General features: G+C 42.2%; 1 protein-coding gene across 2 annotated transcripts in view; it reads left to right on the top strand.

The window, feature by feature from the left end:
* Window positions 1–14175, top strand: part of dpy19l3 (dpy-19 like C-mannosyltransferase 3) — a 69891-nt gene that overhangs the window by 43167 nt on the left and 12549 nt on the right. For both annotated transcript variants that reach the window (XM_080884689.1, XM_080884688.1), the window contains exon 17: window positions 11844–11976. In XM_080884689.1, coding sequence (XP_080740815.1) covers window positions 11844–11976 — 133 coding nt within the window. The remainder of the gene's footprint in view (window positions 1–11843; window positions 11977–14175) is intronic.

The following is a 14175-nucleotide window of genomic DNA, read 5'->3' as shown; positions in this document are numbered from 1 at the left end:
TTAAATCTCCGTTCTAGAATAAATTAGAAAAAGTGACTTATGGTTTTTCCAGAGGGGCTGCTAATAGAAATATTATGACACCAAAGCACCTTTTTCCTAAAACTTGAGTGTTTTCTTTTGTTCGTCACGTCAGGGCTGTGGGTGTGTTTGTAGGCATGCTGAAGGAAAACTGCAAGAACCACATTTACAGCTGTTTTTAAGCCTTCGGTTTTCTGTAATTTTGCCTTCCTGTCGGCCATTGTGAGAGCGCGCAGGGCTTAGTCAGTATTCCCACTTTACATTTTTGCATTTTACATTTTTTTTTACAACACTTCCACACATCTGCTGCTCTAAGCAGTCCAATTAAAAGTGTTAATGTCTTTGAATTCTGTTCATTCTTTTATGTTATGTGCAGGTATATTGGTAGTCTTGTATGGATTCACAGTTGAGTTTGCACGATTTGCAGACTGTGTTCCTCCGTTTAAGTTAAGAGCGTCTTTAAAGGTCGTTAATTTAGGATTAACCAGCTCTTGGTTAGCTATAGCTGATTTGTTGTTAGCTAGTCGATTTGATTTGCTGAGAATACGAGTTTGTGGAGGGAAAAGGCAAGTTACAGGACACATTGTCTGCACGATTGTGATCTCTTTTGGCAGAGAGAAGGGGAACTTGACACTTTTTGTGTTTTTACATTCCTGCTGTCACCAGTGGCCACAAACTAGCCTCCAAAGAGTTTTTGGGTCACCCTGATAGTAGCCCTGCTCCTCCATATCGAAACGCAAGACTCCTCGCTGAGGTGTTTCAGCTTTTCTAACTGGAAGGAGACCTCAAGGCAGCTCCATGACACACTACAGACACTTCAGCTGCTTAGGGAATGCCTCATAGAAGAGCTAGAGGCCTGGAAGTCTGGGAATCTCTGCTTGGGCTTCTGCCACTCAGCGAGAGTAATAAAACATGGATGGAGATGATTAAATAGTTTCACCTAAGACCAATAGTGTACATTTTATTGTCCTGCTTGGGCTACTACTGAAAATTTAAACCCAAACTGTTTCTCTTTTGACTTCAACATGGAAATACACACGATAAATCTGCTTTTAACTGTTTTGTTTTTCGCAGGGGAACGGTCTCAGACCCCCTCACACAAAACTTGGATGCTGCAAAATCTTCTTTACAAGCTCTGTGAGGAAAAATGATAGTTTTTGTCCACTCAGATAATCCCGTTGCCATCCAAACACGCCAGCCTATCCTCAATACATTAAAACCAGTTTAGAATGACTTAACATAGGTTTTCCCTGTAGTTCACTTATAGACTCAGTGAATGATAATTTAAGGCTTCTTATTTCCATCCTATCATCTTCAGCGCGATGACACCGAGTGGACCAGATGTGATTTCTAAGAAATGGACAATTTTGGTATAATCCTATTAAACACTTAGTGGAATGGCACAGGGAGAACGAGAGAGATATGGATAGTGAGACAGCAGAGGAGAGGTTTGGATTTTGAATGTATTTGTGTGTGTGACATGGGTTCCCTTCCCTCCGGAGCTAATCCCATTAGGCGGTGAGGATTAGGGGCTGCCTAGAGTTACCTTGGTTGGGGCTGAGAGCAGGGCGGAGTGCTAAGCTTCTTGCTGCGCTAATTACATTCCAGATGAAAGTGTTAAGATGGGGAAGGGAGGTTCATGTTACGCTGTATTCTCTAGGTGACTGAGGCCGAGGCTATTTCGTTTTATATGCAAGAAGCAGATATTCAGACTGCGGCACAGTAAAGGGTAGGACGAGCGTACGTGCAGCGTACGGAGGAAAGTATATTTCGTGAACAGCTTGCGTGCGTGCGTAAGCTATCGCAGATTCGTTGTGATGATTGTAGCTGCATTTGTTTGACTTTGGTTGATCTAAAATGAAGAGTTTGTCAAAGGATACAAGGTCTGAGAAAGCCTTTATCTTTACAATCTCTCGAGCCAGAATTAGGATTAGATTAGGGAAAGGATAAAGATGTTTGTTTGATAACGATGGCTTCAGAGATGAGATTAGGATTATTAGATCAGAGATAAGAGGGCCCTCGTCAGGGCTAATGACGCATGCTTGAGGCCCTCATTAGTATAGAAGTGTGTGAGTTAAGACAGGCTGATGAGGAGATTATCATAATTCCCAAGACTCTCTTTCATGACCCGTGACTTTATGAGTTTGAAGAACTAAGGCGCAGCCATAATTCACAAGTTTGCACTTGATAACAGAGTTGGCTCCACAGCTCTGCTGTAGGCTGATACTGTGTTCTAAATGGGCAGTCGATAAATCAATAGCACTGCCTGGATGTTCAACTGCCTCCAACTTTGAGTTATAGTTGAGAGTGAGCAGTTTTTAAAGTCACAAACATCACCTCCATCTAGCCGGTGTGCTCTCTCTCCGCTTCCTCCTGAATCCGGTGCAACTTTGCTTTTCTCAGATTCATGTTTCCACGCTGGTTTTTGCAAAAGCAGTACAGTGTCAGTCAAAGGAGGTTACTGAAAAAATGAAGGGAAAATTCGAGGTAGTTTTGCTGCTCTGCATGAAGTATTCAAGGCAGTGCAAATGTTAACGTGCAGCAGAGAGAGGAGCAGCGGAAAGCCAGGGAACAAAGTTCACCTCGCATTTCACAGCACAGATGAGTCAGAAGTGGTATCTATTACATTTTGAATGAGGTTATTTGTTGGACTTGGATTTTGATGTCAGTGTCACGACTCTGATTTAGTGATTTCTATATTTTTGCGTCATACAATTTCCCTCCCTTTTATTTTTCTCCTGACACACACCGCTCACCGTGCATATTCCACCGCATAGAGAGGCCGAGTGATAATGCCAGCCTCCTGTGAATCGGCTTCTGGATTGTGGTGGATTGGTGTTTTGATCCCCAGCTGCTCTGCATGCTGAAAACATGAAGGCCAAATGCTGAAGTTGCACCAGTAGCAGCTTTGCATTGCAGCTCTGTGTGTGCACGTGTGTGTGTGTGTGCGCATGTGAATGACTGAATAAGAAATGCATTTTAAAGAGCTGTGTAGAACAGCTAAGGTTAAAAGTGCAGACAAATTGCATTTTAACTTTTCTTCAGATCACACAGCAAATCATTGATTTCCATATTTTACTTCCTGAATGTCCGCTCTCAGTACATCCAGAAATTTCCTCCTCGGCCTTTCTCTTTTCCTGGCAGCTCCGTCGTCATTATCCTGCTCACAGGACACAGGAGGAGCTCACTGCTCTTTCACATAAACCAATTCAATCTGGCCTCTCTTGCCTGGTCTCTGAGCTGTCCCTCTGATATACTCTCTGCTATTCCTGTCCATCCTTCTCGCTCCTGGCACAAATCTCACGAGCTTTAATTCAAACCATTTACCATTTAATATGCTTTTATTTTGAAAGCTACCTTGCTTTCCCCCCCATCCCCCTCCAGCTCACCCCCGCCCTTCGGGTGTAAGATATACAGGCTGTTTTCGAGAATTATGAAGGCTGCAGTGGAAATTATTAATGAGAGCTTTGACAGCAGTTTTGCTGCAAATTCAGGAGGCTCATCTAGCTACTCAGCATGGAGACCCATTCAGTGAAGGAAAACGACTCCACTGGAAAAGTCAGCATAAACCCTGATGTGTTTATACAGCAAGTCCACACGCTTAAACAGGAAAACACATTGTGTCTCAGTTTCTTCTTAAAGACCATTACAACCACTCCCAAAGTAACCAGTAAGCATGTTTTTATTTGATTTTATTTATTCATATTTGTACATGTGCAATATTAACATCAGTGTTTGCCATTTGATGCACTGTGCCAGAGTTAGCTTAAAGCTAATTTACATCTACAGTCCCTCAGCAGGTTGGATGTGAAAAATGTCACATAAAAGATTCTCACATCCATAAAAAAAGAAAGATTACAAGTCTTTCAGCAAATATTTTAATAAAGCTGGTGAAAGCGCTGCAGTACCTAATGGTATCAGGCAGGACTTCAACTTCCATTGAGTTCAAGCTTTCGCAGAGAGTGCTGATCGCCCAAAAGCAGAATGACAAAACGCTACAGTACGGTCTTTAGTTGACGATATGCTTGTAGATTGTAAAGATTCTCATGGGCAAAAGCTAATAAAATGAAGCGGCAGTGGAGGAGATGCCAGACCGTTTAAAATCTTAAACACCAAACATATATTCATTAAAATGTTACAAAACCCATGAAATGATGTCGTCCAGTGTTTTAGTGACCATTTCCCCAGCTTGTTCTGGTCTGAGCTCTCTGGGAATGAGGTTGGTAACTCCCAACAATTGTTTCAGACAAGTCAAAAAATATTAAAGCATACATCACTACGTTATTTTTTCATGACCGAATGTGAACAGGCATACATTTGATCCCAAATCTGTAAATGGTTGGAAAAGAAAATATTTTTCTTTCACTTTACCATCATTTATTCTTCAGCATAAGTGAAAATAGAAGCTTTTCTCTGCCTCAGAATTCCTCCAATTTTTTTTAATTTAATCTACTTTCATGTCTGAGCAGAGAGAGACGCATTCAGTGAGAACCAAACATTCTGCATGTCAGGAATTTCTACCTACTCAATACAACTGATGCAGCGCAGCGCTGATTCACACTGACGCGTCGGTTAATTAGCTCTGCCAATAAAAACTGACACAACAAAACAAAAATGAAGTGATTATATTACAAAATATTAAAGTCAAACAGAAATGCATATACAGTGGGGCAAAAAAGTATTTAGTCAGCCACCGATTGTGCAAGTTCCCCCACCTAAAATGATGACAGAGGTCAGTAATTTGCACCAGAGGTACACTTCAACTGTGAGAGACAGAATGTGAAAAAAAAATCCATGAATCCACATGGTAGGATTTGTAAAGAATTTATTCGTAAATTAGGGTGGAAAATAAGTATTTGGTCAATAACAAAAATACAACTCAATACTTTGTAACATAACCTTTGTTGGCAATAACAGAGGTCAAACGTTTACTATAGGTCTTTACCAGGTTCGCACACACAGTAGCTGGTATTTTGGCCCATTCCTCCATGCAGATCTTCTCGAGAGCAGTGATGTTTTGGGGCTGTCGCCGAGCAACACGGACTTTCAACTCCCGCCACAGATTTTCTATGGGGTTGAGGTCTGGAGACTGGCTAGGCCACTCCAGGACTTTCAAATGCTTCTTACGGAGCCACTCCTTTGTTGCCCGGGCGGTGTGTTTTGGATCATTGTCATGTTGGAAGACCCAGCCTCGTTTCATCTTCAAAGTTCTCACTGATGGAAGGAGGTTTTGGCTCAAAATCTCACGATACATGGCCCCATTCATTCTGTCCTTAACACGGATCAGTCGTCCTGTCCCCTTGGCAGAAAAACAGCCCCATAGCATGATGTTTCCATCCCCATGCTTCACAGTAGGTATGGTGTTCTTGGGATGCAACTCAGTATTCTTCTTCCTCCAAACACGACGAGTTGAGTTTATACCAAAAAGTTCTACTTTGGTTTCATCTGACCACATGACATTCTCCCAATCCTCTGCTGTATCATCCATGTGCTCTCTGGCAAACTTCAGACGGGCCTGGACATGCACTGGCTTCAGCAGTGGAACACGTCTGGCACTGCGGGATTTGATTCCCTGCCGTTGTAGTGTGTTACTGATGGTGACCTTTGTTACTTTGGTCCCAGCTCTCTGCAGGTCATTCACCAGGTCCCCCCGTGTGGTTCTGGGACCTTTGCTCACCGTTCTCATGATCATTTTGACCCCACGGGATGAGATCTTGCGTGGAGCCCCAGATCGAGGGAGATTATCAGTGGTCTTGTATGTCTTCCATTTTCTGATGATTGCTCCCACAGTTGATTTTTTCACACCAAGCTGCTTGCCTATTGTAGATTCACTCTTCCCAGTCTGGTGCAGGTCTACAATACTTTTCCTGGTGTCCTTCGAAAGCTCTTTGGTCTTGGCCATGGCGGAGTTTGGAGTCTGACTGTTTGAGGCTGTGGACAGGTGTCTTTTATACAGATGATGAGTTCAAACAGGTGCCATTCATACAGGTAACGAATGGGGGACAGAAAAGCTTCCTACAGAAGACGTTACAGGTCAGTGAGAGCCAGAGATTTTCCTTGTTTGAGGTGACCAAATACTTATTTTCCACCCTGATTTACGAATAAATTCTTTACAAATCCTACCATGTGAATTCATGGATTTTTTTTTCACATTCTGTGTCTCACAGTTGAAGTGTACCTCTGGTGCAAATTACTGACCTCTGTCATCATTTTAAGTGGGGGAACTTGCACAATCGGTGGCTGACTAAATACTTTTTTGCCCCACTGTACACACATACATGCACTGATCAGGCATAGAATCACTGACAGGTGGTGAATAACGCTGATTATCTCCTCATCATGGCACCTGTTAGTGGGTGGGTGAACATTTTGCCTGATGAATGCATCAGAACATGTCCACAACTCCAGCTCTTGTGGGGCGTTCCCAGTCTGCACTGGTCAGTATCAATCAAAGGTTGTCCAACGAGGGAACAGTGGTGAAGCAGCGACAGAGTCCTGGGTGGCCGAGGCTCGCTGATGCATGTGCGGCGCGAAAAGTGGCTCGTGAGGTCCGATCCAACGCACGAGCTAATAAGAACCAATCAAGGTGCCCATGCTGACCCTTGTCTGCTGCCGAAATGTTACTTTGACACCTACCTAAGCACTGTTGCAAACCACGTACACCCTTTCATGAAAACGGTATTCCCCGATGGCTGTGGCCTCTTTCAGCAGGTTAAAGCATCCTGCCACAAAGCAGAAGTGGTTCAGGAATGGTTTGAAGAGCACAACAACGAGTTTGAGGTGTTGACATGGTCTCCATATTCCTCAGATATCGATCCAATTAATAATCTGTGGAACAAACACGTCTGATCCATGTAGGCCCCCAACTTACAGGATCTGTTGCTAAAATTTGGAGATACCACAAAACACCTTTAAGAGTCTAGTGCAGTCCGCGCCTCGATGGGATGGGCAAAAGGGGATGAATACAATATTAATCAGGAGGGCATAATGCTGGGTCTGATCAGCGTACATGTCTTTGGATTGAGCTTGGTCACACTGGGATCACTGGTTCTGGGTGGGTTTTGCTTGTCATCCCTGTGTCTGCATTGATTATCCTTGGGCACGAGGGTGTACCTCGTCCTCTGCCAGCTGGGATAGACGATTAAGAAAATGGATACATAGATGCACTGCAACAAGATGTTATTCATTGAAGTAGTTTTAATGTTGCTAAGATATCATCTCACTTAAACTCTGGTGGCATGTATCCATCTTTCAAGGTCTTGAGATATTTGTCCCTGAGATTTTTGCCCCGTTTAACACAAATGAGGTGAATGTGAGCCCTGCAGAATAAATTCCAGTCTTAAGAAAACACTTCAGACAATTCAGCTTTGACATCTCTTTCTACAAGTGGTGGAGAATACAGACGAGATGAATAATAATGTGGAGTTTGAGCTACAGAATTTCCTCCTTTTACCCTCACTAAGAGCTGCAGTCTGAATGTAGACTGGCTAATTTGTTTTCATAGGGATGAGGATTATCGCAATAATCCAATGTCAGTCATTTTTATCTTCAGCATTTAGTTAAAACCTGTACAGTCTCACTTATGAACGAAGCATGTTGAAGATGGAGCTGCCAGGATGAAGGAAAAGGGGAAGGTTCATGGATGTGGTGAAGGTGGACATGCAGGGGGTTGATGTGACAGAGGAGGATGCTGGGAGATTGGGGGGGGGGGGGGGTCTGCTGTGGCAACCCTTACAGGGGTCATCTGAAGAAGAAGAAGAAGAGTTGCAATTGTTCATCCTGTCCAGACAAAAGCTAAGCTCCTAACTCTGACGGTCCCCAGATAATTCTTGTCCAGTCCTCGTGGGATTCTCTCTCCTTGTTTTGTGGATCTGTGTCATTGTGTTTGTCTAATTAAAACAAATTGCTTGATCCATGCTTAAGAAATATGTGCCACTACTCGTTTGTATATCAGTCTTTCAGCAACAATGTGTGTTTCTGCTCTGTCGGTGTGACTGTATCTTCACTATTCTTTAAATACTCTGCTTCCTCTTACTCTCATTCCCGCTCTTGCTCCCTTAATTGTCTTCCTGTCATCCTCCTCCTTGTCGTGCTTTAAATTGTCTAAATTAGAAGCATTTGGCTTCATCCTTAAATGGGGAAAGTGGTGTCTGTGATCTGTGCTTGTGTGTGTGCGTGTCTTCCTCTGCTTTCTAGCTAATCCAGAGGCAGTTTAGAGACAGAGTCAGAGCGACGTCCCTGATTGAACACTTCTCAATCAGAAGTGAGACCAGCAGAAAATCCATGGCCATCCTGGCATTTATATAAAAACACTTCGAGTCACATCCTCTGTCTCACTATCACTCATCATCATCATCACTTCCACTCAGTAACTCTTTGTGTGCGGGCGGAGTGTCAGCTGCACTCTCTGCAGGTGGAACATAAGATTTATATAAAAGGCAAGAAAATTTTTTAGGAGTGTTTTGGAAGTTACCAAAGTAATCATCAGAAAAGCAGCTGCTCAGACCCTGCGTGCCCACAGAGGCGCTTTCAGTTCTGCTCAATGCTGAGACCACCGCTGAGGTTCAAAGCTGTGCTGGAAAAAAGTGCGAAGTTACCAAACGCCATGAATTTCCACCAATAATGCAGTGATGCGCAGTCGGTGTGATAAAACAGGCCGTCATCACCTCTTAAAATCTTCATGCAGTGTCGATGTTTGAGCCTACGGTCTTTAAAAATCTGGAGTCTAATCAAAATCATGTCATCAGACATTTGTAATTTAGGGATGTTTAAAAATTATTGTTCAGGTTTATGTCTTTACATTTTCTCTCCTCTTCTGGAAAACTGTAAAAAGAACGAATGCTCAGTGTAACAAAAAGCTGATCCGGTCAGACAAAAGTGGGTTGCGGCTGTGTTGCTGAGCTTTATGTTGAATTTGAATTATTTGCAAAAAGGTCAAAGAGTGCTTTCAGTCCTTTGTGACTGCGGGTGATAAGTTAATCTGTTCTGAAGGCAAATGCTGGCATGACTCTTAAAAAGCCTTTGACAGTTCTCACAAATCTTTATACCAAAATCATAAAAGCACGAGCAGGTGAATTGGTTCAGATATGTTTTTCCAGACAAGGTCGAGACTTTTCTTGGTGTATTAATGTAGTTTTTTTTGCCCTCTCTTTTTTCATGACAGCAGCAAAACCACAGATATAATTCATAACATTAATAGAACTACTCTCCTGAGGTGCGCCTGCCCATTACTTACTCAGACCTTTTTGTTTTCGTGGTCTTTAGCTCCATCACTACGAATTTCTGAAAGAACTACTTTTAACAACTGGTAAATGTAAAACTGTAGAAAAGTAGCTCGATATCAATAGATTATGTCCAAACCTATTAACATGAAGCTATTTTTGGTCTGACTCAGTTTACAGTTAGGTCATGTGGTGTATGTTAATCCTGATTTTTGATTCATAGTTCGTTGGATTGATTAAATATTCAACTTGAGATTTTAGGGGGCAGGAAACAAACAGGAAGTCAGCCCGTTGTCTCCACCAACTTAAAGCAAACTGACTCTTTAGAAGCCAAATCCTCAGCTAGCTGGTAACTTCTCTCTGGTGCTGGTGGGCAGGAAGAGTATAGCTGAGCGACAGCTCCCTGCTGTGGTGGTAAACAAGGCTGGTAAGAAGAAGCTAAAATGCTTGTCAAGCTGTTAGAAACTGCATTCGAGTGACAATCGAGATCATTATCTTCTTAATGGTCCTCTAGAATTTGAGCAACGGGTACTAATGAACACGCTCAAATACACGTTTAAGCACACAAAGAGAAAATAGAAGCAAGGCAGGATCTGTGCTTGGCCACAGTAGAGAGTCTCTTTCAGCCAAGAACATCATTATTTCATTTTTATAATGTCAAAGGGTTCCTGGCTGTTCCTTTCTGCCATTTACATAAAAGAATATAAACATCAAATTAAATGTAATCAACATGGAAGGAAAGAAAATGTTGGCTTAAAGGCAGCAAAGAAGCAAAATGGACAGAAAGGACAACGACGCGTTCCTGCTGAAGGTCAGGAGGCCAAAGCATCAACCCACACGTCCACCTTGGAACATGTTTGAATACCCTCCACTCCGCTCCGCCTACGAGACTCATGCATATGTGCACATCCACATGAGAAACAGTCAGCCGGTCATTACGGTGCTACACGCGTACAGTATATACTGTACAGAGAGCTTGCAGTGCGCACAGCGTTCTCAGCATTCTTCAGTTTTCTTTGGTGAATTCATTTCAGGAAAAGTTAAAGTCACAAATGTTGATGTTCTTTAGTCTTAAACATTTAATTGAAAGAACAAAAAAAGTAACCTTCAATCTGCACTTACTAAACATTAATGACGAGTTTTCTGCTGATCAGTTAAGTCAGAAACTGACATCTCTGATCTCCAAAGGTAACTCCAGACTTTTTAGATGCTTCTTTTCCATGGAAGCTTCAGGTCTGCAGGCCTCTTCAGATTTTCTTCAAGGACCATTTTCATTCTTATTTCAGCTCTGATGCCACCATTCATTAAATTTTATTAGATTCAGTTCAAGAAAAAAACCTTCACAAGCAGCTGCTCAAAGAAAGGTGCTTTTGGGTTTAAGGATTTGCACAACTAGTAAACTAGACTATTAAAATGTTTGAACCAGAAATATTGGTCTTTAAACCCAGGGACTGAACTAATGCATGAATGCTGTTAACTGTTGGGTCGCACATAACCACTCCACCACAGCAGTGAGCAACCACAGGCTGCGCAGGTGTGCAGGCTTTAACCTGCAGGGAAATGAGGCACTGCTAGCACTGCTAACTTTAGCCTCAACTGACATTGTGTTTGTGTTCATAAATGGCTCAAACGGCCACATATTTCGGTGAGATTTGTCAAAGAATATGATTTTCAGCTTTGAAATGCACATATGAAATTTGCACAGATAATGCAGATAATAATTATCTGTTCAATTTGGGAACTTCATACTTTTTACACTATTTAATTCGTCTACTTTTCCTTATGTAAACGAGCAGTAAATTTGTCTCTTGGAACATCTCGAGCTCATATTTAGGACTCTTGCTGTGAGGTGACAGTGCTAACCACTTAAAACAGATAATAAGCGCTGAGAGGTTTGTCTTACTTCTTATGGCTGCCGTCTGCCTAGTTTACCATAAAAGCCTAACTGGTGAAGTTCCACTGTAGTGGCTGTCGTTCCCTGGTCCTTCCATCTCTGCACTGAAACTTTTAAATGTCTTTCTGAGTGATACATGCACAGCGGTGTTGATCTGTCTGCCACAATAGCACTGCAGTCAATTTGATGTTTATCTGGAGAATTATTAATGCAACCAGGATGTACCTGACCACAGTTTGCAGGGGCACAGCAAAAGATTTGAATACACACACATTTTCATGCACGCACACAACAAACTAAGTTGTATTAACACGTTAACACGCCACAGCTTTACAAAGCTCGTCCTTGGCGATGTAGAGTTTTCCGTAGCACTGTAACTGCACATCATTTGGCATCTTTTTCTAATTTAATTCATCCGTCTCTGAAAGAAACTTTTAAATGCCATCAGTAGTATGTTCCAATTATTGCAGCAGCTCAAAAGGCAAAAACCTGTGCAGTGAATAACAACAGGAGAAAATAAAGTAAAATTCAATCAAACTTTTCTGATGACTCGATGTTTGTGTGGATAGCCTAAAAACTTTTTCCATCTCTCTGTTGCTTTAACTTCTAAACATATACTGTATTATATTAGCCTAGTCATGCAATATACTATGAAAATGTTTAGAAAGGTGACTGATTTGTCTGTCTCGTTTCTCTGTGTTTGTCCACAGCACAAAGACACCCAAACAGGCAGTATTTGCTGGAAGCATGCAGCTCCTGGCGGGTATCAAGCTGTGCACAGGCAGAGTTCTCACCAACCACCCCCATTATGAAGATAAAGACCTGCGGGAGCGGACCAGACAGGTACTGTAGGCTGCAATAAAACGAAACTGCCAGAGGGGCTGCAAGATAACACGAACACAATAAATGGAAAATGTGAAGTAAATTGATGGTAATTACAGTGTCAGCTTCATAACACCGAGTCAGGTGGATTTGAATGCCAATTAGCTGCTTGGATTCGCTTTAAGAATAATCACAGCTGTAATATTTGTGTTTTGAAAGAGGTGTGAGATCTGACAAAGCTTTACGAGCCAGTGATATCTTTTAAAGCGGAATTCAGTTCACTTCAGTGGATATTCATCAGTTCACAACGGCAATTTTCTCAAAATGTCTTGTGTTGTAAAGATTCTACCTGGAGTCTTTGTTTTTATTCATTTTCACAATTAAACAGAATGGTCGAGAAAAAGAAAAAACCCACTTCTTCCACCTCACGCGATCAAGTCTGTTTCAGAGGCTAAATAACGGTGCGCTTTCTCCCACCTTTTCTCTCCCACTTTTGTTTTGAAGTCTTATGCATATGTCAGCTCTTCCCAGTGTGTAGATTGTTAACACTTGTAATAACCAAGTTATTGTGTGGCGATGCTTCTAGAGCCAACGCTTAGTCATGGCTTTTTTGTTCGCTGCCAGTAGGACCTTTAAAAGATATTTGTCTGTGTGATGTAATTCATCTGGAAAGCGTCCAGGGTAAAGACATGTAAAGTTAGAAAATGCAGAAATGTGACCGTGATCTGCCGTCTTTTCTCCATCTTCTCTCCAGCACACCGGTTGAGTTCCAGTTAATTTAGATTTCAGTTTAAGAGTAACAAAGAAGTCCCTCCACGTCCAGTTATTACTTGTTACTTAGGTATCACAAAGGTATCACATGCTCTGTGTTATCCTTGTTCAAAGAAATGATAGTTGTTTTGTTTTTTAACCTTTGGGTCTTTCTGGAATTATATACATCAATAACTATCTGAATATTATCTGACAGTTCTTGTTCTTACAAATATAATCACAGATTTGTAAGTATCTGTGAAAGTCCCGCTCATATAGCTGAGTTTGTGTGTTAGTGCTGTTACTGTGTGGCTTCCCAGAGACATGGGTCACGTTAGTACACAAACGCTGTTTGTGCGAAACTGGTGAAATATTCACATCTCGCCCAATGTCAACGCACCTCGACCCTGAAATGGATACACAGTTAAGGAAATGGATGAGTGACAACTTTGGGTCATCTGTAATGGAATGTATAATAATAATGTATACTTTATTAATCCCTGTAGGGAAATTACTCTGCATTTAACCCGTTCACTCAGTGAAGCAATGGACAGCCACCAATCAGTCGCTTGGGGAGCAGTGTGTACGGACAGTACCTTGCTCAGGGGTACCTCAGGATAGCCGTTCAGTGGATTCAAACCCCCGACCTTCCAATCAAGGGGTGACCACTCTACCTGCTGAGCTATCCCTACCCTTGTTCATTGAAATGGTGCACTAGGCTCATTGTGGGTAGGTAAGGGGAAAAAACGAGCAGTTGAAACTCAAGTTTAAAATTTATATGTACAATTAGAAAAACAGTTTTTTGTTTCTGTCATGGAACATAATACAAGGCTCTAGAGTGCGACCAATGTGGTCGCAAATACGACCAAATTTTTCAGTGGTGCGACTAAAAAAAAAAAAAAAAATTTGGTTGCACCTGTGCGACCAACTGTTCGGGTAGCGAAAAAAAAAAAAAAATCTGCAGCCTTCCCTGTGGTCAACAACAGACACACATTTTGCCCCTATCGTGGACTAAACCAATCAGAGATAGTAAGGGGCGGGACCTCTATGATTGGCCGTGGTCCAGTTGAAAGTGCAGGTGGAAGTGGGAGGTGAGTAGCTTGAATAAAGCGATATCAATTCATTAAATCCTGAATCGACTTTTAAATATAACTGTGTTTTGCCAGAAACGCCAGATTCTCAGATTAAAGCTCACAAAACCATTTCAAAAACAACCAAACAGCAAATGAGAGCAGGTACACGGATTCCACACAAAGACGTAAACACAGACCCGACGCATCAGAATCAGCTTTGTCTTTCTCGGCTTTCTCACCCGACGGCCCGTAGACGGACACGCTGTCGGAGCTTAGCGGTTCTGATGCGTCCGGTCCGCGCTGTGTTTACGTCTTTTTGCACTGATTCTGAGCTGCAGGTTTTGTCTCTCCAACCAAAATTCACCGAGCCAGCAGCAAAAGAAGCAGCAAACTGCGC

This window comes from Rhamphochromis sp. 'chilingali' (genome assembly GCF_963969265.1).
Source record: "Rhamphochromis sp. 'chilingali' genome assembly, chromosome: 6".
Taxonomy (NCBI): Eukaryota; Metazoa; Chordata; class Actinopteri; order Cichliformes; family Cichlidae; genus Rhamphochromis; species Rhamphochromis sp. 'chilingali'.
This window is presented reverse-complemented; position numbering and strand designations above follow the sequence as displayed.